Source organism: Solanum verrucosum, unplaced genomic scaffold (assembly GCF_900185275.1).
Source record: "Solanum verrucosum unplaced genomic scaffold, falcon-dt-bn FXZP01000020.1, whole genome shotgun sequence".
Classification (NCBI taxonomy): domain Eukaryota; kingdom Viridiplantae; phylum Streptophyta; class Magnoliopsida; order Solanales; family Solanaceae; genus Solanum; species Solanum verrucosum.
The window spans coordinates 898715-926568 of NW_026019903.1; the positions used below are offsets into that span (position 1 = coordinate 898715).

The window sequence follows — 27854 nt, forward strand, 5'->3', positions numbered from 1 at the left end:
AGTCAAATTATCCAATTGACTATGTATCAGATCTTGTTATGTATCTGCAGCCTTTAAGTTTTGTTCCTGTTTGAAATTTTTTTAATCAAACTTGAAAAGTTGTTGGATGATCTGCTTGAATTTTGAATTTTTTGAAGCTCTTACGCTTTTATGAGATTTTAATTTAATTTCCATTTTCCCTCTTTTAGCGTAACAGAAGGAAATGTAATGTATAAGAGTGTGATGTATCGGGACGTTGAGTGATATATCTGAAATTCTTAAATTTTAAGGGATTTTTATAATTTGAGAAGAGTAAAGATATGATGTATTTAATTCTTAACACTATGGAATTTGTGAATTTTTACAATATTTTTTCTGAAAATATTTTTCAATTTTCCTATGTATGATTGGTCAAAATATTTGAAGAATATTTCCGGTAGGAAACTAAATTCATTAAAGTGAGGAAATAAACTTCCCTATTGAATGTAGGGAAAACAAGAGGTATTCCCAGTTTATTGTCTCCTCACACCCACCCAATTCCCCAACCACCACCTCTTGTCCATCACACCCCCGAATTCCCACTTTCCATGTCGTTTCACCTTCATAGTATTTTGCTAGATAATCATATAAATACTCTTGAAATAATATTTTCTTGATTACTTACCAAACACTAAAAAATAAGCAACAAACTCATTTTATTTTTCAAAAAGATATTTTCTAAGAAATTATTTTCCGTGAAAAATATTTTTTCTTTCTTACTAAACACTCTTCCCACTTAAGTTAAGGTGAGTGGCTTTTTAGTTTACAAAATATTTTAAGGATTTCAGTATGTTTTGTCTATGAAAAATAAAAAATGAGAGTTTAAAACAATTCGACACTTCAGCAAATGATGCTGCCTAAAACTTTTCAAACAACTTCTCATTCTCGCTAACGATCTGAACGCGAAGATTCTTTTTCTTTGCTTGTTTGACAAAAATACCCCTGCAATATTCCCAAAACTCGGCCTATAAGTGAAAGGTAGAAGGGTAAATATTTCTTAAAGGGTAGTCATTGGTAACGAACTCTTTTTCAGTATAAACAGAGCACAGCTCTCCTTCTTCACTTTTCTTCATCAGTTTTCCAATTCCGTTTTGTCTCTGCAAAGATGAAAAATGCTGTAAAAGCTTACTTCGAAAGGACTTGGAACAGGGAAGACATGACGAATCCAGATGAAATTCCCCTGCGCGCTCACGAAAGCTTGAAGAGGGTACATTCATCCTTACAACTTCAATTTTTCATTTTCATTAATTTGATAAAAAAAATGTAACAATAGTATAAAATTGTTGATTATATTTCTAGAATTTGTGATTGAGAGATCGAGAAATCGAGATTTATTTGCATATTGCAGACCAGAAGATGATGCTAAATTCTTAAATCTAAAATAGTGATGAATTTCGATTATCAGAAGAATTTTAGGTATTGCCGTAATGATAGTCGATTTGTTTTTGAAAGTTCAGTCAGAAATACGGAAGCATTTTACTTGCTTATCTTAAATCTTCAGGATTGATGAATTTCAGTTCTCAGAAGTTTTTGAAGTAATTTTTACTTTTGCAGTTGTTTAAGACGTTATTGATAATCTGATAGAACAATTATAGGTGCAAATGCAAATACTTTAGCATTTCCTGTGATTGATTAGTTTTTGCTGAAAATATAGGTGTATCTTACTCTCTTCTGTGCCATGTTGACTGCTACTTTTGGATCCATCTTGCACTTGATCTGGGAAGCGGGAGGGCTGTTCACAGTCCTTTCTTCTGTAGCAAGTTTACTCTGTCTTTACTTAACATCGCCATGGAGTGTGGTATGTGATCAACGACTGGTAGATTTTCTTCCAAGTTATTGAATTATTCGTTAGGTCGCTTCTTATATCGTAAATCTTCTGTCTATGCAGAAGAAGAGGGTCTTACTCTTGATGATTGCTGCCTTTTCCTTCGGTGCTTCAATTGGCATTTTTACCAAATATCTCTTTGAAATAGATCAAGAGTAAGTCTTGAAAGATGGCAAACATTGTGCAGATTTCTGTTGTTGATGTTCTGTATGGTTGTTTTTTTTAGCTTTGTCTTGTCAAGTCATATTATTAGAACCTGATTTTTGTATAGAGAGATGCCTTCTGCTGATTGGATACTTTCGATCTTAATGAAAATAATCATTAGAGTTACTCTAAATTCTAAATGCAAAAATTTGAATCTCCTAAATTGATTACTCTCTCTCTCTCTCTCTGTGAAAATTCTGAAATAAGGATTTAGGAGATATCCCTACCTGAGTGTGTTTCACAAGACAAGGACATTGGACTGTATTATTCTTGCGCGCAGTTAGCTAAAAGTGGCAAGAATAACCTGAAGTATCTGACAATTTGTTCAGTAATTACTATTATACATGATCTGCTAGACTTTCATAATGGAAATTTGCATAATGCTTAAGTTATGAATTAGAAAAATTGAGCAATTAGAATGTTGGCCTGTTTTTTCTGTTTTGGCAATTGGAATGTTGGCCTGCTATTAGGTTATAAACTATTGGTTTGTACTTCTAATTTGATCACTTGTAATTAAGATTCCCAGATTACATAGGTCTTTCATGATTTAGAGAACTACAGTTAGCAAAATGTATCTCATAATCATCTGCTTCTTTGTAAACTTGAAACAATTTTAAAGCTTGTGTATTCTGGGTATGAATATTAATATATGTTTTAGTACATAGAGTTTCTAATTTTAAATCATGTTGGCTTATGAATGAGTGAAATTATGAAGAATGCAGTTAGATAAATTTACCCCTGATTCTTGAGGTCTGTTCCAATATGGCAAAGACAATTTATATTGCATTTTGATGATGTCAATAGCAGTTACTTGCTGTTTCAACATGTGTTATTGATTAGCCCTTGTTTTTCTCTATTTTCTCTCTGAAGAATGTTACTAATCATGTGAGGAATATCTAACTTCACAAAGCATTCCATGCTTGTTCTCCAGCATTGTTGTCAGCATTTTGTCAGCTGCAGCAATTGGCTTTGGAACTTTCTGGTTTGGAGCCTTGTTATCAAGGCTAAGGGCCATCCTCTACACCGGTTGCCTTCTTCATTCTCATGCTTTCATGTTGTCGTGGTTGGTCATTACTTCTGACATGATCTTTGTTGGCTACTCAGTTCAATGGACGCTAAAGGTAAGCAGCTATAAACTCTTCTAGCTCCCATGCTAATAAATCATTACTTTCTTCTCGAATTTAAGATGTGTGCATACAACGTGATCACACTCATTCTTAACTTGCTGACTCTAGTTTTGAACACATCTCTATCTAATGAAATGAATGATATGACTGACTTGAATACTGTTTCTGATAGGTGTTTGCTGTGCTGGCAATGTTCATGGGGTACTTTGTGATATATAGCCAAGAGATAGTTTATAATTCCCTCTCTGAAGATGTTAACTTTGTCAACTGCACATTCACCATCTTCTTCAATTTACCCGCTATAGTTGTCCATGTTGCCCGACTAGAGCTGATTGAAGTAACAGAGTTAAAGCTTAACACAGTAAAAGTTACAATCTCGCGTTGGAACTATAGAATGAGTAGAGATTAGAATGCACCGGGGAAACCGTAAGTGATCAAGCAAATATTTCGTTATAACTACATTTCACTGATTGAATTTGGAATTCTTTAGTCTGAAGCCAAGTTCTGTGAATATTTCTTGGCAAATACTGATTGTTGATTGATTACCTTATCCCATAGTAAGAAATTTTGAATAGAATATACGTAATTGTTCTTTCTTTTCCAAAGCAAGGAAATAAGGATATTTGGAATTTAAGATGTTCAATTCATTTCCCTACTTTAACACTAAAAAAAAATTAAGCAAATTGAACTCTTAATAGTTTCAAATTTAGGGGATTCGCTAGAACCATAATTCAAGTTTACTTTAAGTATCACAGAAGTCTCTAATTTTTTTACCAAGAACTCCATCAACTTTGCTTAAGATCTCATTGGTTTGCATTTAAGGAAAGATGAATCTTACTAATCATTCAAAATTCAGTTAATAAGTATTTGAATCGTTAAAAAAGTAGTGTATATATACATGTTTTTCGTTAACAGACTGAATATTTAAAAGAAAATCTAAACCTGATCTTTTAAAGTTTAAAACACCAGGTGGCTTTTAAAAATTACCGCACCTTTTTTTTCCTTTTTACCCTCTAGTCCAATCCAACTAAAAAGAAATAATTTATCTTTTATTTAAACCCGATCCAAACCCATTTTATTATCAGTAGAAGAGGAATTGAGTTTTTTTTCCGTTTTTTTTATACTCCCTCCATTCACTTTTACTTGTCACTGTTTGACTTGACACACTCATTAAAAAAAAAGTTATTGATATAAGTATTTTATCATACTGTCCCTACTAATTAATGCTTAGTATTGGGTCTTAAAAAATGACGTGGAGAATAATATTTATTGCTAAGGGTAAAATATTTTTTTTAAAAATTGTTTTTTCTTGATATCTCAAGAGTAATAAGTAAAAATGAAAATATATTTTAGAAATAAATAACAACGAAAAATGAATGAAGTGAGTAAATTTAATAAGAATTATATATAAAAAAAATAAGAAAAGTGTGCTCGACAATAAAAATGAAAGTTGAGTATATTTCTAATCCCGCCAATAATTCCATTTTCTTTAATTGACGAAATTAGCCCTGCCTTATACCCATATAACTGAAAAGGTAAAACCGTAAATATCCCAAAAAGAATAACGGCAAGGGGTAGTCCGTTGGTAACGAACTCTTCTCTGCAAAATTAACTATAAACAGAGGTGACGCTCGTCATTCTTCTTCATCCCCATTTCCAATTTCTCTGCAAAACGAAAAGAAGAAAAAATGAATTTCTTAGTGAATGCTGTGAAATTGTACTTCAATAGGAATTGGACAAGAAAAGACATGATGAATTCTGCACCAATTACCAAGCACGCTTACACAAGCTTGAAGACGGTACGTTTACACTTTGTAATTTAAGAAATTGTATATCGAGATTTTTTCTTTATTGTAGGCTTGTTACTAGAAGATGATGCTAATTAAATCCCCATTCTTAAGAATTGATGAATTTTTGTTCCCGGAATATTGTTGATAATCATAGTCGGTGTTTTTTCTACTGTTTCTTGTAGTTCAGTAAGAAATAAGGATGAATCACGATTCTCAGAAGATTTTGAAGTTTGACGTTTTAATAGTAAAAAACGATTGGAGATTTGGAGTAACATGCAACTTTTTATTAGCATTTCGAATCGAGTTTTCCCTATTCGGTCTTATTAGTAGTATATATTATGATAATGGAAGAAAACATCAAAGTTATTGTTAAAATTTTGAACAGTTTAATGAACTTAATTCTTGAAAGTGTGAAGTTTGCATAGAAGTTGAATGGTTGTTTAAGTATTGATTAGTTTTTGCTGAAACTATAGGTATATCTTACTCTCTTCTTGGCCATATTGGCCACTGCTTTTGGATCCTACTTGCACTTGATCTGGGAAACAGGGGGGATGTTATCAATCATTAAATGTGGATCAAGTTTACTCTTGCTTTACCGTACACCACAACAGAGAGTGGTACGTGATCAATGACTCGTAGATTTTCTTCCAAGTTGTTGAATTATTCTTCAAGTCGCTTCTTATATTGTAAATCTTCTGTCTATGCAGTTGGCGAGGCTCTTATACTTGATGGATGTTGCCATTTGCTTCGGTGCTTCTGTTGGCCTTTTTACCAAGTATTTCTTCAAAATCGATCAAAGGTAAGACTCGAAAAATAATCATTATATGTACCAATATTTGAGAATTATGACTAGCATTGAGTTTTAGAATGTTGGTTTGATATTAGCATTGAACTAAATTGATGACTTGTAACTAAGATTCATGGATTTAGGGGACTGGAATGGAATTACAACTACCAAATTGTGACTCAAAATTATATTCCCTTTAATTCTTTAGAAACCAGAAACAGTTTTGAACTATATTGGCTTATGAATTAGAGAAGTTGAGCAATACAGACACTAAACTGTGATGAGTACTTTATTAGCACCTTGTTGTTCTATATTTGAACAATATCTAACTTCAGAAATCTCTCTATTCAGCGCTGTCATTAGATTTTTGCTAGGTGCAGCAATTGTCTTTGGATGTTTCTCGATTGCAGCAAAAGTACATAGGGAAAGGAGCCACATCTACATCACTAGCTTGATTAACACTGGTATTCTAATACTACTGTGGTTTGACGTTTCTCAGTGGACGTTAAAGGTGAGAAAGTTGTATGCATACAATGAGTTCAAACGCATCCTCTAACACAGATGTTCCCTTGTTCATAAATCAGTAATTTTGCCTAAAACTTAATATGTATGCATACAATGTGACTAATTACAATGATTTTGAACTACTTGACTCTAGTCCTATGACTGACTTGAATAATGCTTATGACAGGCATACGTTCTGCTGGCAGTCTTCATGGGGTACCTTGTGCTATATAGCCAAGAGATACTGTATGATGCTCCCTTTGGAGAAATTAACTTTGCCAACTGCGCATTCACTATCTTCTTCTGTTTACCAGCTATTGTGGTCCATTCTGTAAGACTATGCCTGGGTGCAAACATTGAGCAACACAGACAGAATTAATGCTGATACATTTGGAACTATATACTCTGTGATGAAGAAAACTTTGAATAGAATATACTATGCGATGACTACATTTTACTGTAAATGATGAACAAATATGTCTATGTGATGACTACATTTTACTGTAAACTCATAGTCTGAAGCCAAGTGCTTTGAATAGAATATACTACTGCATAATTGTTCTTTCTTTTTTCAAGACATGATCAGTCCATTGCCTACTTAACTCGAAAATGAGCAGATTGAAATGTTTCAATTATCTCTCTATTTTGATTACCTCATTTCATTTTTGTAAAATAACACTTCTACTCGTTTTGACAGAACGTACACATTATTACAACATTCAACAGTTTAATCTTAAGCACACAATTGGTTACTTATAAAATCAATATCAACACCTACAATGTGATTTTTTGGCATGCGATCCTTGGTAACTTTTTCTAAATCAGTTAATCCAAACAGACTCTTAATGATTTAAGAAGAGTGACGTTTTAGTTTACAAAATAGTTTAATGAGTTTAGTTCAAAAGAGTACTATTTAACTACTAGCAGGGAGGGTAGTCATTGGTAACAAACATCTCGTTCATCGGTTTTCCGATTCCCTTTTCTCTCTGCAAAGAGAAAAAAAAATGAAATTCTCAAATATGAAAAATGCTGTGAAAGCTTACTTCGAAAGGAATTGGAACAAAGAAGACATGATGGATCCTGATGAAATTCCCCCAACAGCTCACAAAAGCTTGAAGAAGGTATATTTATTGAGTAAATATCTCAAATGTTCACTCAACTAATAGTTCTTTTCACACAGAAAGTCACTTAACTCTCTTTTATAAACTCAAAATTACCCAATTAAGAATTTTTCACACAGAAAGGCACTAAACAATTATTTTTACCAAGAACTTACTCAACTTGCCTAAGATCTCATATTTTTGTATGAAGATTTTTTTTAATCATTCATAACTTAATCATTAAGTATATTTATTTTTTTTCTTTTACAACCACTTACTGGGTTTGTATATCCGAGCATTAAGACTGTATGTTCATATGCTTCATCAGAACATGGCGTAATTAGAGTGTCTAAATAAAATTTACCGGATACGCTCAAAGAGGCTTGCAAGATGTGAGAATTTTTGTTCTTGAAGTTGTTGCGTCTTTGTCTCTGCTCTGTTTTGGATTTTTCATTATTATGATCTTGTTATTGATAATGTGAAATCTCAAATCTTAATTTTGACTCTCAGAGTATTGCCCGATAAATAGTGTTAATTTTGTGTATTTGTTCAAGTTATCGATGAGTTGATTTAGCGTTTGTATTTGACTGATGGGAATTTAAGATATTAGTGGGGCAATCGACATATCGATTCCCGTTTTTTGTCTCTTTTTTTCAAATGTTCATTAGCTTTTGATGATAATACAGATGTCTGTGCCCTGTTGAGCTCTACTGTTGGATCCTCCTTCCATTATATCTGGGACGTCGGGGGCTTGTTCACTGTTCTTATTGCTTCTGGAACTATTATCTTCCTTTTCACTACACCGCCATCAGAAAGAGTACGTGATCACTTTAGAGATTTAAGTTTAAATTGGTGAATTGTTGTTAAATTTGCTTCTTGTAATATCGAATCTTCTAACTCTGCAGAAGAAGAAGGTCTGCTTGTTGATGACTGCTGCCTTTTTTATATGTGACATAAATTCGGCCCCTGATAGTAGGCACTTTTAGCTAACTGCACACAAGAATAATACAGAACACGACAGAAAATGACTATGTTTATGTCTTCATCCAGTCCAATGTCCTCATCTTGTTAAAGATACCGACACACTCAGGTAGGACTTTTCATCATTTACAATTCTACTCTATTTATTCTACAGTTCCAAGTGTATCAGCATTAATTCTCTCTGTGTTGCTCATTTTCTGCAGTCAGGTAAACTCTTGCAGCATGGACCACTATACCCGGTAAATGGAAGAAGACGGCGAGTGTGCAATCGACAAAGTTAATTTCTCCTATGCCAGCATTATACAGTAAATCTTGGCTATATATCACAAAGTACCCCATGAACAATGCTTGCACAGTGTTTACCTACAACAAGAAGTATTCATCAGGTCAGTCATATTATTCATTCATTAGACAGAAGTAATGATTTATTGATGAGTGTGATCACATCCAACTGCTTACCTTAAACACCCAATGAACTGTGTGGATGTCAAGCATATCTATACCATAGACAAAAATACTGGAGCACATTAGAGCAAAAGAAAAATTCAGGCAAGTCATGTAGATTGCTCTCCTTTCCCTCGTATACGTGGATCCATACCAGATAATCCCAATGCTAAATGTTGAACCTTCCAAAAGGTTGACAATAAGGCTGGAGAGTAAGCAAGGAATGTTTTCCGAAGTTAGATAAAGAAGACAGAACAAGCATATGTCTTTTGTCATATTGGAAAAGACTTCAGGAATCAGTGGTAAATTATTTAACTTCACTCTTCATGAGCCATATCAAACTTTAACAGAAGATATCTGAACAATGTATAGCATCTTTTGAGTCTTACGGTGGATAAATTTCGAAGAGATATTTGGTAAAAAGGCCAAAAGAAGCACCCAAGGTACAGGCTGCATACATCAATAGTGAGACCCTCAGCCTCTACATAGACAGAAGATTTACGATATAAGAAGTGACTTCAATAACAATTCAACAACTTGGAAGAAAATCTACAAGACACAGATCACGTACCACTCTCAATGGTGATGCAAAGTAAAGCCAGAGTAAACTTGCTACAGAAGAAAGGACTGTGAACAGCCCTCCCACTTCCCAGATGATCAAGTGCAAGAAGGATCCAAAAGTAAAGCTCAACATGGCACAGAAGAGAGTAAGATACACCTATATTTTCAGTAAACTAATCAATCAAAGGAAAAAAGCGGAATCCAATACTTAGAAACAGAACCTAAAATACATCCTTTCCAGCTAACCAGGTTTTGCAAAAAAAGAAAAGATCAAAAATAAGACGCTGAAACCTGAAATTGCTTGAAACAAATTAATCCGTCTGTCCAAATTTAAATGAAACAAATTCATTTTGGGAAGTTTGAAAGCACGTGGCAATCGTTTCATTTTAACTATTCAAAAAAACAACTTTCAAGCCTAAATAGGGAGCAAGGTTTCAATACCAATCTCTACTTCAGTCGTTTTAACAACTATCACTAACGGCATAATTAAGTAAAAAAATACGGTAATACATGTAAAATATTCAGAAAAATCGAAATTCATCATGAGTCCTGAAGAATTAAGTAAAGCAAGTACAAAAGAAGAGAAAAAATTACGGTAATACATATAAAATATTCAGAAAAATCAAAATTCATCATGAATCATGAATAATCAAGTAAAGCAAGTAGAATGTTGCCTTATTTCTTACTAGAACTACAAGAAACTGTAAAACAAATCGATTCCAAGTAGATGTCCTGATACAGCTATCAGTAACGAGATAACGAAAATAGAAAAATCTCCATTCCTTAATCGCTGGATTACAAGTTTTTCAAATAACAACATTTGAATCAGAACAATAATTATTACATTTGTGATCAAATAGAAAGAAAAAATGAAACAGTAAGAATAAATGTACCGTCGTCAAGCTTGTGTAAGCGTACTCGGAAATTTCTCCAGTATTCATCAGGTCTTCTCTTGCCCAATTCCTGTTGAAGTAAGCTTTCACAGCATTCATCTCTGAGAACTTCAAGTTTTTTTGCTTCAGAGGGAAAACGAAATCAGAAATTTCTCCAGTATTCATCAGGTCTTCTCTTGTCCAATTCCTGTTGAAGTAAGTTTTCACAGCATTCATCTCTGAGAACTTCAAGTTTTTTTGCTTCAGAGAGAAAACGAAATGGGAAATTTGATGAAGAAGAATGAAGAACGTGTGCTGTGTTTATAGTTCGTTATATACCGAAGAATTTGTTACCAAAAATTGCCCTGGCCGTTACTCTGTTTGAGAATATTTACGGCTCTACCATTCAGTTATTGGCTGATATTGTAGGGGTAATTTCGTCAAAGAAGAAAAAGGATACTCCATCCTTTCATATCACTTTGACACATTCCTTAAAAAAGTTTTAATTAGATATAGTTTATTTTGGATCAAATTCCTTTCCCTCCATTTCCTCATGTACACATTTAAATGAGTGACACTTATGAGTTGTTTAATATATTTTTTAAAGGTCAAGATTAGATTAATTTAACAAACATCTTAATTACGATTAAAATATTAATGTGTATAGAGGAAATGGAAAGAAAGTATAATGGAGATAAGCCAAAAATTATATTAGACAAATATCAAATCAAATGAGTAAATGGAAAACCTTCCCACCAACAACTTGCATCTGGACCCCTGTCATATATCCCATATCCCAAAAATGGCATTCCGTTGGTAACTAACTCTTCTCTGCAAAACTAGAAATAGAACTCACGCTCCTCATTCTTCTTCATCACTTCCAATTTCTCTGCAAAACGAAAAGAAAAAAAAATGGATTTCTTAGTGAATGCTGTGAAAGCTTACTTCGATACGAGTTGGTCAAGAAAAGACATGAGTTTAGCACCAATTCCCCAGAACAATCGTACAAGCTTGAACAGGGTAAATTTCCACTTTTTTTCTATATTTGATCACAAATGTTGCAATTGTAATCGAGGCAATGAATACTGTGAGATCTTACTTCAGAAGGAACTGGAGAAGACTACACATGACGAATTCTGAAGAAAGGATTAGTGTTCTGATTAAAATGTTGTAATTTAAGTATTCGTGCTAAATCCTCAATTCTTAAGTATTGATGAATTTCAGTTCTCAGAAAATAATTGCCGATGACCATTCTACTTGATTGAAAAGTATTGCCGTAATATTTGCTGTTCTATTGCACTTGCTTGTGCCGTTAGTGATAATTTGAATCGCGTTTGTTATTGAAGCCTTGCTCCCTATTCAGTCTTGGAAGTTGTTTTTGAATATTTTAAAATTCTTGAAAGCAATTGAATTTGTTTCCGATTTCAGTTTCTTGTGTTTGATCTTCTTCTTTCTTTGAAAACCCTAATTTGCTGGGGAAAAAATGACATTTTGATCTTCTTTACTGTGATTGATTAGTTTTTGATGATTATATAGGTGTATTTGACTCTTTATTGGGCCATAATGTGCTCGAGTTATGGATCCTTCTTGCACCTGTTTTGGGAATTGGGGTGTAATGACCCTCTCGGTCATTTCTGTGTCTTGCCTTCTGTGTGTCGTTTAGAGCGTTCCTATAGCTACCCCAAGTCATTTATGACTTGCTGGGACTGACAGTTCGGTCACTTGGTCATTCGTATGGTCTTGGTGCGAGTTTTTGTGTTTTGGAGCTTATGAACCTTGAACGATCATTTTCGATCAAAAGTTCAAGAAGATGACATCGGAATCCAATTCTGACGATTCCATCATCTCCGGAAGGGTCATTTTAGGCTAGTAGCATGGTCGACATGACTCTCGAGGTTTTCAGTGTGAGTCGGTGCGATTAGGCGTTTTAACTTTAAGTTTAAGCCTAAGTTTGACTTTGGTCAACATTCTGAGTAAACGCGCTCGGATGAGAATTCCGTCAGTGTGGTTAGCTTCGGAATGTCGAGTTTGGTCTTGATTTACCCTTCTTTTGTGTCTGGAGGTTTTCGATATCTTTCCGAGCCCTTTTGTGGGTTTTGACTTAAAAGGGCTTTTGGAAGTGGGACCCACTTTTTATCGAAATGACCTCTGATGGAAATTTCGACTGCGTCGTTGAGTCTGGAATGTCGAATTTGGTATGGTTGCATATCTCGTTTGCGTGCACGGGGTTCCGAACGAGTTCGGAGCACCCCGTCGGAGTTTTTAGTTTTTGGGAAATTGCAGATTTTCTGCAATAAATGCAGAAAATCAGCAAAAATTCCAAAACTTCAAACCCTCATCTCTCTCTCTCATCTCTCAACCGATTTGGGTAATTCAAAAGGCTAAGTTGTGAGATTTTTCGAGGACAACGTGTTGGTGAGCTCGGATAGTGATTTGGAGTCCCCATTTGAGGTAATTTTCGTAAAATACCTGCTGCCTCACCCTTTTTGTGAGCTTGATTTTGGGAATTTTTGAGACTTGATATTTCAGTCATTCTAGGTCCGATTTCAGTGATTTTTGAGGCTATCTTGAGTGGTTTTTCGAGGAGAACATTGTGGTATTATCATATTTTACTGTAGATCGCCCGTTTTTGGTAAATACGCTGAATTAGCTGCTGTCCCATTTCTAATTTTTGAGAAAATTTGGGTTTTAGTTGCATGTTGATATTGTGTTGTTCCCGAGCCCCGAATTGTGTCCCATTTTGGGACATGATCTGGGGGAACTGGTTAGGACCCACTTTTGGGGTTAATTTCGGAATTTCCTACGCGGGTCCCACGATTCCCGTTTTGACTCCAAAATTGACCCGTCTCCGTTTGTTGTGATTTTGGTGTCTAAACGACCGTATTAATGTTGTGACTCTATTTTTATAGCGGGGCAGCGTTTCGAGACCGTTCGAAAAGGGAAAGCTCCAAAGGAGTGATTTTGGAGCGCGTGTGATCGGCCTACAGGTAGGCTACGGTTTCCCTCTCTTAGATTGAGCTTGAGAGTGTGAAAGCATGTTGATTAGTTGGGATTTGGGTTGGTAGTTATTGAATCACGTTTAGGTGTTTAGAAATCATGTTTTCGGCCTATTTCAGGAATTATCGGGTAACTGTGAGCATGCTTTGTGTTATTAATGGACCCTCCTCGCTATGTGGAGTACTTGCATGCTTAATTATTGTTTATTTGAAGCATTTAGGCCTTAGTTTAGGTTTGACTAGGGCTTGCCTTAGAAATACATGATTCGGATCCGATAGGCCTTAGTTTTGCCCCGACGTCGCTCGGCCGGCTTAGATCCCTGTAGACTGGTGTAGCAGACTTGAGTCTGATAGATTGGGCCTTAGCTAGGCGATACGCTTGCTCCAACTTTACTTATCCTTATTTTTCCCCGATGTTACGGCTTCATGAGTTACGTCGGCGACACTAATTCTACTTCGCGATTTGAATTGGATTTTCGATTTGGTTCCAAGGACTTACATTGATTGGCTAAGTATGGACGGCATTCCATGGACATTTATGAGTGTGGATCGATTAGGACTCTTTCAGCAGCTACATTGGCACCTTTATAGAGCATCCGATTAGATTTCCGGCCTCTATTGCCCAGATACTTATATAGAGCATCCGGTTTAAGGTCCGGCCTCTATTGCCCAGATACTTATATAGAGCATCCGGTTAGAGTTCCGGCCTCAGATATTTGATACTTGTGATTGGTTACTTGGGTACTTCTGTTGAGCATCCGGTTCGAGGTCCGGCCTCCGTACTGTCAGATTCTACTAATTAGGGTTGAGGTTCTGGTTTGATGTTCTTCGTTCTTGGGTTCTTTTATGCAATTCTCTTTAGTTATAGTTATTCTGTGTACTCGTCGGGCTTATGGGGGTCCGTTCGGGTTTTTATTTAATTTGCGCACGAGTGTACCTTCTGGGCTTATGGGGGTCCAGTTAGGTGTAGTTAGCTTATAGATTACTTTAGTTAGTTCTTTGTACACTCGTGTGTATTCCATTGTTACTTAGATTTCCGCTCTTGACCATCGGTTTGTATTATTCCTTCTTTTCATATTGCCTTTACTTTTCAAGTTCAGTCGGCCTATGATGCCTGCTGGGTACCTGTTGTTTTGGTACTCATGCTACGCTCTGCATCTATTTCGTGATGCAGGTCCGGGCACTAGTAGCCAGCGTTGATCGAGCTTGGAGCAGACTGATCCGGAGATGGGAGTGAGCACACGACGTTTTGTACTATTTCAGTCTCCATCTGTATATATAGACTTGTATTTTACCTTTCGAGACAGTCCAGTCTCTGTTGTCTACTTTTGGGACTTGTACTCATTTTGTTAGTAGCTCTGTACTAGTGACTTCCAGGTTCTGGGAGGGATCTTTATTTGTATATATGTTTTTGGTTTGCTTCCGCCTGTTTATATTGTTATTTGTCTACTCTTGTTTAGTTTCTACCCTCACACCCATTACTTGTTGTTCCGGGTTACGGGTTGGCTTACCTGCTGGTGGGTTATAGTAGGTGTCATCATGACTTGAGAAATCGGGTCGTGACATGGGGGGACTGTTACCAGTCTTTTTAACTGTAGCAAGTGTACTCAGGCTTCACTTTACATCCCCACAGAGAGTGGTATGTGATCAATGACTCGTAGATTTTATTCCAAGTTGTTGAATTATTCTTCAACTCGCTTCTTATAACATAAATCTTCTGTCTATGCAGATGAAGAGGGTCTCACTATTGATGATTTCTGCCTTTTTCTTCGCTGCTTCTATGGAAACAAGTGAGTGTGGCCAAAATAAAACATGGTTGATGGTAGAATATCATGTCACGGATAGTTTCTTTAAGGAAAATAATCATATTCTTAAAGAAGATTTTGTAGTGTGTCGAATAAAGAAGAAGATGGATAAAGAGAAGAACGTGGATTATATTATGGAGGCACAAGATGGAGATGTTGCGGGAATCATCGATCCTATGTTGCTTGAACCTAATCATAATAACGATTACTCCGCAACGGAAGATCAAGTTAGGGTTTGTGATGAAGAAGATGCAGTTGAGGCTACAACTTCCGAATATGATGTTCAAAACAGTACTTATGAAGCTACTACAATGGAGAATAAAGAGACAACAAGGTCACGGAGTTGACGATATTAGAAGAAATGAATTTCAGGAAGAGATGTATAGAACGTTTGAGGACATTCCTGTTGATATTCCTGACGATTGGTTGCAGAATTCACACGTTCTATAAGATATTTAATACACATCAAAATATTTATATAGTTCCTTAGATGGATTATGTAGTTGAAAAAAAATTGTATATAGTTCAATTTTGCCCATATATATAAATGTCGATGTTCTGATTATTAATATTTCGAAGTAGAAAATCATGATTAACATAGCAATGTTCCATCTCCAGGTCACTGATTTTTTCTATAGCTAGGAGTACTGCCGTTTTGATATCTTTGCTTAACGCTAGCTCATCTATTGATCATTGTTTCTTCTCCTTATCTGGAGGTTTCTTGTTCATGTTGGATTAAAGATTTATTGGTTGTATGGTTTGATTTCTAGTCACTTCAACCTTTTAAATTTTCATAATAAATCCATTGATAATAGGTGTTTTGATGGAAGAGTTGTTTTCAATTGTATTTGAATTGAACGAGCGAAGAAGAAGAGATATATTATCTTCGTCCTTATTTGTATAAACTAGTAAGTATCAATTTGATTTGTATAATTATTATGGATTGATTATGAATACAATTGGAGGTTTTGTCGATTAATTGTTTTCAATTGTATTTGAATCGAGCGAATATTGAAAAAGCAGTGATGTCAATAATTATATAATTAAGTTATTTTCGTTCGTATTTGGATCGAGAATAACATCACAATCCACAAGCAGATACAGAAAACGAACTCACATTTCAAAAAAAATCATGAAAAGTTACTGCTATAGGAGATTAATGAAATTTACTTGTTCAACTTTTTAACATTTTTTTAATGAGTTAATATAACTACCGCGAAATAGTGTTCCTATTAACATGCACATTTTGTATTCCTCTGTGATACTCAGTGAAATTACTGGACTGGGGGGAAGAGAGCCACAGAACAGATGCTGAAATAGCATCACTACGAGCAGCTTTTATGCAAGAAGTTTCAGTGTGGCATAAACTTGACCATCCTAATGTTACTAAGGTGACACTCGAACTCTAACCTTTTTATGTGGGAAAGATTTAAGACTTCTTAGATTATAATGCTTGCTCCTAACAAATCAAAGGGGTTAGAGATTTTGTGGGTTCATCTACTAATAATTTACAGCATATTCTACCTTTTAGTCAGCTTATTCTCTTTTCACTACCTTGCTAACAAAGTATGGACATAGTGTTGGTAGAGCAGTTCTTCAACGGCTAGTTTGATGGCGATTAGCTATTTTAAATCACAGCTTACTCAACATGTGGAAGTATTTTGAAAAATATACCTAATTAGTAGATATTCTTATCTTTGTGTCAGAAATTTGAGTGTTGCACTACTCTGTCAAGTTGTTGAAGCTTTGCTTGGCTTTCTTTTTAATTCAGTTCTGTAACTTTGGCAAAATAATGTTGTTGAAGCATCTAGATATCTGTTTAAATTTGTTGTTCTGGAGCACAATTCAAGCAGTTCCCATTATAGATATTAGTATCTACTTATACTTGGTAAAGCAATCCACGATGTGATACCTCCCATACAAGAGTAGAAAAAAGGAAACAACTCAACTAATACTATAAGCCATGTAAATAGCAACATATATAATTCTTAGAGCTGATAATGTTGAGCTGTGTAATTGGTGATCCCTTCAAGAATCGTGTTGAACAAAGTTCTCAGGTACTATGTTCTGCTTTCGCAACTATAAACTTTCATATTTGACGTTTCTCTGCATTTTCCAACCTAAAGCTGAGCCCTTCTGTTCTGTTCCCAATTTCATCACATTACCGTGTTGTCTCTGTCTCTCCTCAATCATTAAGTGAAAAATAGTCCTCCAAAGAGGCTCTTCTTCCGTTTCATCACATGGCAACTCTATTTGGTAATGAGCTCTTAAAGTTCAAGAATCTAAAGGGTCTACTTCCACGGAAGACTTCCTAAAGTATCTATCTCCTAAAGTTTGACCGTCCACCAACTGAAACAGGTAAATTATTGAAGATGCAACAAAAACTGGACCAAGGATAGTTCCATCATTTGGTTTCCTTTTAGGTTTTCACGTAGTTTAAACACAGTAACAACTCACACATGTTTTTTCCCTCTTCCAACTAACAATTACCAAGGAACAAAAATGAGCAGTACTCCTTTTGCCCTTTTTGCTTCCTTCTTTGGTTTGCTGTTTCGTCATCATTCTTAACTCAAACTTTTCTAGTATTTCTTTTTATACATCAAACATCTACTGTCCACACATAGCTGGTCATAAGAGTTGTTGTTGAGGTCCTATTTTGTTTTCACCTTCATGTATTGCTTCATTTTAACTTGCTAGAGTATATAGCATGTTGCTGCTTTGTCGTTACTTGATTGGTCCTACTAGGCTGTATGTTTTGGTCATTCCAATAAGCATTCTGTCTGAGACGTGTTGATTCTTAAGGCACCAACTGTCCTGTATCTAACTCTTAACATGGCTGTGCTTTGTGTATTTTGTTTTTTCTTGCTCCTCATACTTACCTTCGTCTGTTCCTCTGATTAGTCAACTTCTTGTACGTCTTACATGAGTCTTTTTTGTCTGAGGTATATATATCTTCAATCTCTTACGTACTACTGTTCTGTGCTAATTTACAGATGTTACTGTGATGGTGCCTAGAGGTTAAAGAAAATTAGAGTGATAGTTTTTCAGGTCTTCTGCTGACCAACTCAAGTTCAATTCATCCTGAACTTGAAAGCTAGATCTTAATAAAAAAAAGTATTAACTTTCACCTCACCTCCCAAAGTAAAACAGAAAGTTTATGAGGTCCTTGTATAAATAGTAAAGGGGCAACCCACTGCACAAAACATCACGTATTAGCACACTCCGGTAGATGTGATGTATAAACAGCAATCGTTAACTATCTTTCTAATCATGTCTGCTCGCAGCTGTTTAGATATCACAGAAAATTATGTGTCAAGATAATGCTTTACAATTGTTACGTACTGCATGCCATCATGATTAGAGATGAGAGAAATTAGCAAAATGCTAAAACTCTCTTACTTTCTTCAAGCTACGTAGCAGATATCTTTGATGCAAGGCCAAAGGTAGTTTCAGTTTTCAAGTTGGAATGAATTACCAATATAAAAAACATGCTTACGAAGTAGGTAACAATTGTTGCGCCTGCTTGCCGTCAAAGTACTAAAAACTCCTTAAGGTATTGATCAATTTTGAATACTACTTTTTTGTTTATTAAAACAGATTGGTCCTATTTAATGATAGAATTACCATGGATCATGATTGATTCCTCTCAATATCATACGTACTAATGTATACATGAAGTTGGAACGTTCTTCACCTATAACGATCCGATGAGTGTTAAACTATTAATAACACCCTCAACCTAGGTACAATTCATATTCATTTTTACATTTTGATCATTATATTTGGGACAGAAGATAGAGTAGATATTGTACAAGTATAATCACAATCTGAATGAATTTTGCAAGTAATCTCTTTCTGTTCACATTCCGAAACTGATATATATATGTATTTGTATATCTGGCGAGAGAGATTGGGAGAGAGACGAGCGAGATTGGGAGAGAGAGGAGAGAGGTGAGCGAGAAAGGTCAGAGAGTGGAGAGAGGCTAATTGTATTTGTATATAAATATAATTGTATATATATATGTGTATAATATGTATTTGTATATGTATAAAAGAGGACAAGTGACGTAATTAAAACTAAAATTAAGCTACGAGCCGTAATTAATTCAAATTATAGTTATATTAGCTAATTAACTAGTATATGTTTGCTTTTCCGCGTAATTTTTCCTTTATTTTTAGTATATTGAATAAAAATAAATTATTATTAAGATAAACTTTTAATTAAGATTTTTCTACCGTATATTGAGAAAGATACATATTCTCTTCGGAACGATTCCAATTATTTTGTTTGTTTTTTTACCAGATGCACTAAAATAGGGAAGGAGGCAAGAGAACCGGGGAAGAAGGCGAGTGAGATGGAGAGGGAGATAGTTATGTATCCCAGATACAAACGAATCACACTAGATACATACTAGATATATGTCTATGTATTTATCTGGTGTGATTCATGTATCCAGCGAGCAAAATTTGTTATGTATCCTAAATACATGCGAATCTATTTGAATACACAGTATCTAGAATAAATTACACTTAATTTTGGACTCATGTATCCCGAAATAGATGTATCTTGATGTATCTAGACACACTAAAATATGGTAAAAATTACTATAACATTACAAAATAAAGTATATCTAATTAAACCAGTTGGATTTATGTAAATTTCCCGTATTATTATTATTATATATTATTATGGTTGTTGTTATTCGTACTTGGGAGGGGAAAAAACGATACGGATTATGTGTTGACATCTCTTTTGTTTCTACTAATGCTACTGCACCAAGATGTGATTGATTGATTGATTATGTGTTGATCAGAAGGTCTTAATTTTGTCAGAATATTACTACTAGTTATGTACCTCATGAAGGGAAAAAGAGGGCACATTAGAGTTTTCAAATTAAACATGAACTTCATTTAAGATGATTATTTTGAGATTAATTAATTAATGTAGAGGTTGACCAATAAATTAAAATGGTATACTAGTTACGTGCATGAATATAAAATTCATGCATAACTCAAACAAATCAGTGTTTTCAACGTGAACTTCGTAAGATTGTAAATGTATAGCTAAGTGTTCTTAAAAGAATGATCACTACTCACTAGTGGTTTGATTAACTATGGACAGCAAAATCCGCTCATCAAATTATAATCCGTCCAAATTTGTCCCAATTTGAAATGATTATTGATTTGTTTATTTATTAATTAGCTCAATTCATAAATTTATTTATTTATTAATTCTATATATATAATCATAATAAAGAAAAATAATAATTTTATAGAGTACTAAAAATAATAAAAGAATACAAAAAAATCATTAAATCCTAGTTCATAAATATTAATTAGTCTTATTATGTGACAAAAATTCACGGGGAATTGAATTCAACAACTTACCTAAAATAACAGCTCCTGTTAGCATCAATATAACGTGGGGCACAAAAAAATCTCTGCAGTTAACGGAAAAAAAGAGTCTCTTCAAAGATATTTTTAATCTTCTATAATTCAATATTACTAATTTGTTAAATCAAGTTAATTATAGGAGAAAGAGCGCTTCAAAAAGTGGGGCACGTGTTAGAGAAACTTGCGTCCAATAAAAATTAGAAATTGAAAATGCGTAATTAAGGAAATAAAGTAACTTGAGAGAAGTAATTAAGTAACTTTAGTTTGTTCAATTACGGTTATAGTAGTAATTTAGGAAATAAAGTAACTTGAGTTTGTTAAGTAATTAGAGTTTTTTTCCATTATGGTAATAAGATGTGTATAAATAGATAACTATCTTTGTTTAGGCTTCATAATTCACATAAGTAGTTTACATAGGTTAATTCTAGATCAAGAATCAATGTCGAAGCCAATGGAAATACGTTTTCATCCTACTGATACGGAGCTAATCAACTATCTTAAGAGGTTCTTCAAAGGCGAATTATGTTTGAATCAACAATGTCCTATCCAGTTTGCGGATATATATGGAGATCAACCACCATGGGAGATATTTGGAACTAATTATGAAGAGAAGTTTCGTTACTTTATTACTCCTTTGAAGAAGCAAAAGACTGAATATAAAAGGTTTTCTCGAATTTGTGCTAAAGGGACGTGGAAAGGGCAAACTGGGGAACATCTTATAAGGAGGAATCGTGCGTCTATGGTAGGGTTTAAGAGAAATTTCAAGTTTGAAACAAGTGAGTGTGGCCAAAATAAAACCTGGTTGATGGTAGAATATCATGTCGCGGATAGTTTCTTTAAGGAAAATAATCATATTCTTAAAGAAGATTTTGTAGTGTGTCGAATAAAGAAGAAGATGGATAAAGAGAAGAACGTGGATCATGTTATGGAGGCACAAGATGGAGATGTTGCGGGAATCATCGATCCTATGTTGCTTGAACCTAATCATAATAACGACTACTCCACAACGGAAGATCAAGTTAGGGTTTGTGATGAAGAAGATGCAGTTGAGGCTACAACTTCCGAATATGATGTTCAAACCAGTACTTATGAAGCTACTACAATGGAGAATAGAGAGACAACGTTGGAAGTACAAGAAGGCCACGGAGTTGATGATATTAGAAGCAATGAATTTCAGGAAGAGATGTATAGAACGTTTGAGGACATTCCTGTTGATATTCCTGACGATTGGTTTCAGAATTCAGTCGCTCTACAAGATATATAATACACATCAAAATATTTATATAGTTCCTTAGATGGATTATGTAGTTGAAAAAAATTTGTATATAGTTCAATTTTGCCCATATATATAATTGTCTATGTTCTGATTATTAATATTTCGGAGTAAAAAATCATGATTATCATAGCAATGTTCCATCTCCAGGTCACTGATTTTTTTCTGTAGCTAGGAGTAGTGCCGTTTTGAAATCTTTGTTTAACGCTAGTTCATCTATTGATCATTGTTTCTTCTACTTATCTTGTCGGCTTACCTTATGAATGCGAGAGAAATTGAGCAATATGAATAGCTTTGTGTGTCTTAGTTTGTTAATAGGCTGTAAATTCTGAATAGATAACTTGTAACATTCAGTGCTTCTTCTCTGTTTCATGAAATAAGGGGATTGGACTGAATGGATTGACATAATCGAAATCAATCTGTTCTCTTCGAGCAACTGGCAAAACGTATCAATCTGTAGCCTGATTTGGAGTTTATGCATTAACTCTTGGCTAGTTACTGCTTCAGGATGAATATGGATATGAATAGCCATTAAATTGCTGCTCTCTATCCCACATTTGAAGAATGTTCCTAATCATATTTTGTTCTGTAGCTTTGTTATCAGCATTTTGGCAGGTACAACAATAGACTTTGGCACTTTCTGGGTGAGATCCCTGTTAATAAGGGACAGGAGCCTGTGTAACTGTTGGTGGTTTGTGATCTGTTTGATCCCAATGTTCTTTTGGTTTGCCATTGCTTCTGACATCTTTGGTGGCCACAGTGCTCGCTGGATAATTAGCTATCGTTGTCTATGAACAATATTATATAAGTACATATCAGCAGTTCAATGAACTCATTACTTTCGATAGACTTAAAACTGTGTATCTTCCTCTAGCTCTGAATTTGCCTTTGTCTCATAGGTTTGGTTTGTGCTTGCGTTCATGTACATTTCGGTATATAGCAAAAGAAGTGATGTATGATGCTCTTTACGAAAAAGTGGATTTTGAAAACCACGCATTCACCAACTTGTTCCATTTACCAGCTGTAGTGGTCCATTTTGTTCGGGTACTAGTGGCTTAAATCGTTGCATGAGGCACCTTAACAGATAGGAAACTGTAAGAATGAATAACTAGCGGTTAGAATATGGGTAACTGTAAATGATGTACCCATACTACTGCATTGTACTGATTCAATTTATGTGATTACTACTCTGAAACTATGAGCTTTATGAATTTCTTGGCAAATAATGCCTTGTTGATTACCCCATAGATATGGTTCACTCTATATTAGCAATTTGTTTATCCCAAGTTATTTTTCATTACTTGGGCTCTTTCAAGTTGTGAGAGCCCAAGTACTTCATAGTTGTATCAATGTTCTTCACTTTGTCTCAACACCAACAAATCTAGTAAAATCTCATAGGTGTGGGGGTAAAGGATAGAGTGTAGCCGTGTAGGTAAGCTTTACTCACTTACGTTATATTGTTTTTTTTTTTTTTTTTTTTTTTTTTTTTTGGGTTAACTTTTCAGTTTCATTGATATAAAAAAAGAGTTACATCATTGGGCCTAATGCCCAAGTCCAAACAGACAAAGAATTAATAAAGAAAGTAGTAAACAAAAGGGCCTATTACGGACATTTTCCTTGTATTTCTCCCAACTCATCACTTTCCATTAGCTTTGGTTTCCTAATTGCCATTTTCATCATCTTCTCGATTTCGCCCAACTGCAACACTCCCGTCGTGGTTGAACCACCATTTGCGCCAAGGTTTGTTTTCCAAACATTTTCCGCCAAGGTTTGTTTTCCAAACATTTTCCAATTCTTCTTTCATCCATGTTTGTTGTCTTATACCGTCTGATTTGCAGGTGGTGCTTGATTGAATTGCAGCTTCAATCCGCCTCCTCTGGACAATGTTTAAGTTGTCTTCCAGGTTTACACCTTCCCATTTTCCCTTAGATCCCACTTTTGCCGATTCCATTTTGCTGGCTGGAATAGCCTCGGCTATAAAGCATTTCACATTTTTGTCGTCTCCTTCTTTCAGTGCAAATGTTGTATATGTGTTGCTGTAGTCTTCCCTTCCCCATTACGTTATATTGTTGTTAGTTATTCAAAGGAAGAAGACTCAAATATGCCATTGAACTTTGAGAAAATTCTCATCTATATATGTCTTTCCATTTAAGAAAAATAACATTATGGCTGCCCCGTTGTGGTTGGTTAACAAAACTGACATAGAAATGGCAACACATCTTTGGCGTCCAATTTCCTTGGATACTGCTGGTAAACCAACATTGTCTATGAACAATATTATAAGTACACATTCAGCGCTTCAACTGAACTCGTTACTTTATACCCAAACTATGTACGCCAGGCCTACCCAGCTATTTTTTGGTCATTTGCACTTTTGTCCCTATTTTGTGCTGGTTTGTCTTTGGGAAATTAAAATAACTTTTTCGCTAAAGTTTATATTTTTGACTTATAATATCGCACAAGTTATATCTCACGCCCTTAAAAAACTTATGTTCCGCTAGGCATAAGTTTGATTTCTTTGGGCAAATATTGAAGACTAATCCATTTAAAGACAACAAGTAAATATCAATTCATCCGAAGGACAAATCGTGCGGTTATTTTTCATTACTTGTGCTCTTCGAAGTAGTGAGAGGACAGACGACAAGGGGCGTATGAACATAAAGCTTTAATTATTTTTTACTAATAGAGCTGATTATGAGAGGTTAATGACATTTTCTTTTACATTTTTGAATCCATTTGATGGAAAAGTTAACAAGTTTAGTAAGGAAAAGGCAATTATTATTCCACTTAAAGTTTTCTCTTCACTTTCTTGAACCATACATTGAGTTGATTATTAAATTTAGATCTAATTTGTGAAGAGGAAGCCAGGATATTATAAGTTGGCCCATGTATCTAATTTCATGAGACTCAAAATTGACCAATGCCAATTAAGCCCATACAATCGCAGTATCGCACTGACCGTTACAGCTTGGAAAGTAATTCTCTCCCTTGTATCTAAATAAAAATACTCCCTCCGTCTCAATTTATCGTAATTTATATAACACTTTTCAAATTCTGATATTCAAACAAGTCTGTTTTGAACCTAATTATTGTGACTTGTAGTATTTTTTACTTAATTTCCAAATACATAAATTTTGTTTCAAAACATTGATCGAAGACTCCATTCTCAAAGTCACGATCAAACTTAAATTGTCTGACTCTTGAAATTCGAACTGTGTCACATAAATTGAAACAAATGGAGTAAATATAAATATGTGGTGTAGCTAGAATTTTGAGAATCAAAATATCAAAAGCAAATTTATGAATAAGCTAAATATAAAAAGCAAATATATATATATATATATATATATATATTATTGTATATTTTAACCTAATTTAACAATATAATTTTCGGCCAAAGTGTTAGGTGTCAATTGACACCCTTTGAATAAAGATGATTCCGCCACTGCGCTAATATCTCTATCTATATTTCTTTTTCTTTTTTGATGGATAAAAAGGCATAAATTCCATAGAAATGATCTTATCATGACTTAGAAAGTTGGTTTGGTCCCATAATACTAACTTTGCAATGACGCTTCATATATATTTCAATATGTTAAAGGTCAAAAGGTATTTGGCCCCTTGACCATGAGTGTGTGTTACCTACAAAGTTGAATTACTTTTTACTTTTTATTTGATGCAATGCTAACACATTCTTTGGGGACCTCTTCTTTTCTCCACCCAAAAAAAATAAAATTAAAAAAATGGACATGATGCATGCACACAAATGCCGGCAAATTTGTTTGGAATAACAAAAGTAGATTTGTTTTTCTGGTACAATACGTGCATACATTCAATGATACAAACAACTTCTCAACTTTGAGATGTTAACACATTAGTATCTCCGGGTGTGGCGAGTTAGGTTGAAATTGAAAAGATCAAACTGGATTGAGTTAATAAATGAACAGGTTATTGACTTGTCTTGAAATTTACTCAGTTTAAATGGGTTAAATGCATGTTATAATTCAACGCGTCTAATTTTTATTAAATTTTAATTGCTTTAGTTGATTTTTTATAATTTATTTCTTTTTGGTTTTCCACTCAATATTTGAAGTCTGCATTGGAGCCGAACTAAATATGAATCATGCATTATAGGGCTCATTTAAAATTAAGATTCTTAATAAGATTTTCTCTATATTCAAAGCTCAAATTCAAGAATTGTGATTTAGTACCGATAGGTAGAGATTTTTTGAATCCTTCATACATTGAATCAATAATCTTCTTGTTGAATGGACCACGTGGTGTTGTCTTAGCCAGTAGTTTTTAAGCATTCTATTTGATTCTATTATCCTCATACACAATGCTAGTGCTTTGTGTTGGACCTCCCAAAAAGCAAAGAACCACGCCAATCAAGAACAAAATGTATCTCTTTAATTTGGTATACTTCAAGGGTCGTTTGGTGTGAAGAATAATACCAAATAGTTCTGAAATTAAATTATAGTATCAGTTAATTTGTTGTTTGGTTGGCAAGTCTTGGATAACTTATTCCGGAATTAATAATTAGTATCGGGATAAGTTATCCCTCACCTTGGGTGATATAGTAATCAGGGATAACAATGTCTGTTTAAATCCTTTTTATACCTCACTTTTTACATTCAAATTTTTTTATTTTATAAATTTAAAATTCAATCTATATGATTGAAATTATGAATGTCACTGATAAAATAGAATTACATATTTGATGAGATAGGCAAACATTGATAATCTCTTAATAAACCTACATAGCTTCAAAGTTTAAACTAATACGCTTGCACGCGTTATATCATAATCAAAACAGAAATTTGTTACAAATATCATTTTCAATTCTTAATTCTTACATACCAAAATCAAAAAATTACTATTATTATTTAAAAGTATCTTTCATACAAACCAACAAAAAATGAAAAATGAACCAAATAAAAAAAAAACAATTCAATTAATTTCTTGATTTAATCCAAATAATACACCCCCTCAATAACTTCATTTGCTTCACGGGTCTCATTACCTATCAACAAGATGAGTCATCATGTGCAATAAATTTTCTTTTCCCAAGAAAAAAAATTGCAAAATAGATAATGAAATAAATTAAAATAAAATAAAAACAAATTTTGTTATTAGCAAGAAGTAGTACATGGCAGGCACATCTAATATTGACCTAATATATAGTTTTGGATCTCAAGACTTATGCCTAGCTATATGTCAAGTACCAAGGACAATCAAAACTTTGTGCCACTCATTTTTTAATAACAATCTACATTTAACATATAGTATTAAATCAAAAGGAATCCCAAGGATTCTTTCATTCATTTAATAAAAATATGCCAGAATTATTTATTTCTTACTAGTATATTCTAATCATAGGATAAATAATATTCATATATTCCTAGTTGTTTGGATATGTCTCGATTTTATTTTACAAAAAAAAAATACAATTGTTTTATTTGGATAGCCTTTTGATCCGTTTTCTTCTAACTAAACAAAAACTTAAATTAGAGGCTGTTGATCTAACAAATCAAATAAAGTTGACATTAATTAAGTTTAGGTCAAGGTCGATATAACAGCCACATCACAAACGTAGATTATGTAAAATTTAGATTATGAAAAACGAAGAATAAACAATAGAGTTATATATTTTCAAATATGTTTAAAATAATAAATTTGTAAATATCATTTTATAGTCACATAAATATTTAAGACTATTTTCCCTGCTTCAATTTGTTTAACTTACTTTTTCTAAAAAAAATTGTTTTAATGACTGGTCTTTCTTTTTAGCAACTCCTTTAATTTCAACTTTTCACGATACATATTTAGGACCACACAGTTTAGTACTCCTTCCATCCATTTTTAGCTGTCATATTATGTTTTTCGAAAGTCAATTTGACTAATTTTCAAAGTTAAATTAGATTACATTAATTTGATATTTTGAACAAAAAATTCAAATATTCAAAAACTATACGAAAAGTACTATAAATTGCAATTTTTTGCATATCTATATGATGAAAAAATACATCGTAAAATGTTGGTTAAAGTTCTTATCGTTTGACTCTAAAAAAGGAAATCATGACAACTAAAAATAGACGGGGAGTAACATTTTGATATCATTTGATATATCTTTAGTTTAAGCTCATAAAATTTAGAAGTCTCCTTTATTTTTA

General features: G+C 33.9%; 4 protein-coding genes and 1 pseudogene across 4 annotated transcripts; 4 read left to right on the forward strand and 1 right to left on the reverse strand.

The window, feature by feature from the left end:
• The first annotated feature begins 1118 nt into the window (after nt 1–1118).
• On the forward strand, nt 1119–3712 carry LOC125820278 (bax inhibitor 1-like). The gene is made up of 6 exons (XM_049499725.1): nt 1119–1225; nt 1673–1816; nt 1907–1998; nt 2979–3168; nt 3347–3535; nt 3665–3712. The coding sequence occupies exons 1-6, from the start codon at nt 1124–1126 to the stop codon at nt 3710–3712; spliced, it is 765 nt and encodes a 254-aa protein (XP_049355682.1). The 5' UTR covers nt 1119–1123.
• Nucleotides 3713–4862: 1150 nt separating this feature from the next.
• LOC125819922 (bax inhibitor 1-like) lies at nt 4863–6658 on the forward strand. The gene is made up of 5 exons (XM_049499330.1): nt 4863–4973; nt 5438–5581; nt 5672–5763; nt 6103–6262; nt 6443–6658. Exons 1-5 carry the CDS (start codon nt 4863–4865, stop codon nt 6632–6634), a joined length of 699 nt encoding a protein of 232 aa, XP_049355287.1. The 3' UTR covers nt 6635–6658.
• A 616-nt stretch (nt 6659–7274) lies between these two features.
• LOC125820288 (bax inhibitor 1-like) lies at nt 7275–22740 on the forward strand (annotated as a pseudogene).
• On the reverse strand, nt 8508–10459 carry LOC125820136 (bax inhibitor 1-like). Its single transcript, XM_049499562.1, has 5 exons — nt 10235–10459; nt 9352–9498; nt 9170–9261; nt 8796–8985; nt 8508–8699 (listed from the first exon to the last, which is right to left on the reverse strand). Exons 1-5 carry the CDS (start codon nt 10448–10450, stop codon nt 8508–8510), a joined length of 837 nt encoding a protein of 278 aa, XP_049355519.1. The 5' UTR covers nt 10451–10459.
• Nucleotides 20848–21672, forward strand: LOC125819826 (NAC domain-containing protein 96-like). The gene has a single exon (XM_049499254.1). It carries the CDS (start codon nt 20848–20850, stop codon nt 21670–21672), a length of 825 nt encoding a protein of 274 aa, XP_049355211.1.
• Nucleotides 22741–27854: the final 5114 nt, after the last annotated feature.

What these genes read in the sequence shown, in the direction of transcription:
- LOC125819922 (XM_049499330.1), top strand. Translation starts at nt 4,863, where the DNA reads ATGAATTTCTTAGTGAATGCTGTGAAATTGTACTTCAATAGGAATTGG. An exon ending in GTACACCACAACAGAGAGTG is followed by an intron (nt 5,582 to 5,671) that starts GTACGTGATCAA and finishes CTGTCTATGCAG; the next exon opens with TTGGCGAGGCTCTTATACTT. An exon ending in TTCTTCAAAATCGATCAAAG is followed by an intron (nt 5,764 to 6,102) that starts GTAAGACTCGAA and finishes CTCTCTATTCAG; the next exon opens with CGCTGTCATTAGATTTTTGC.
- LOC125820136 (XM_049499562.1), bottom strand. Translation starts at nt 10,450, where the DNA reads ATGAATGCTGTGAAAACTTACTTCAACAGGAATTGGACAAGAGAAGAC. An exon ending in TTGCATCACCATTGAGAGTG is followed by an intron (nt 9,262 to 9,351) that starts GTACGTGATCTG and finishes CTGTCTATGTAG; the next exon opens with AGGCTGAGGGTCTCACTATT. An exon ending in CAGTTCATTGGGTGTTTAAG is followed by an intron (nt 8,700 to 8,795) that starts GTAAGCAGTTGG and finishes TTCTTGTTGTAG; the next exon opens with GTAAACACTGTGCAAGCATT.
- LOC125819826 (XM_049499254.1), top strand. Translation starts at nt 20,848, where the DNA reads ATGTCGAAGCCAATGGAAATACGTTTTCATCCTACTGATACGGAGCTA.
- LOC125820278 (XM_049499725.1), top strand. Translation starts at nt 1,124, where the DNA reads ATGAAAAATGCTGTAAAAGCTTACTTCGAAAGGACTTGGAACAGGGAA. An exon ending in TAACATCGCCATGGAGTGTG is followed by an intron (nt 1,817 to 1,906) that starts GTATGTGATCAA and finishes CTGTCTATGCAG; the next exon opens with AAGAAGAGGGTCTTACTCTT. An exon ending in CAGTTCAATGGACGCTAAAG is followed by an intron (nt 3,169 to 3,346) that starts GTAAGCAGCTAT and finishes TGTTTCTGATAG; the next exon opens with GTGTTTGCTGTGCTGGCAAT.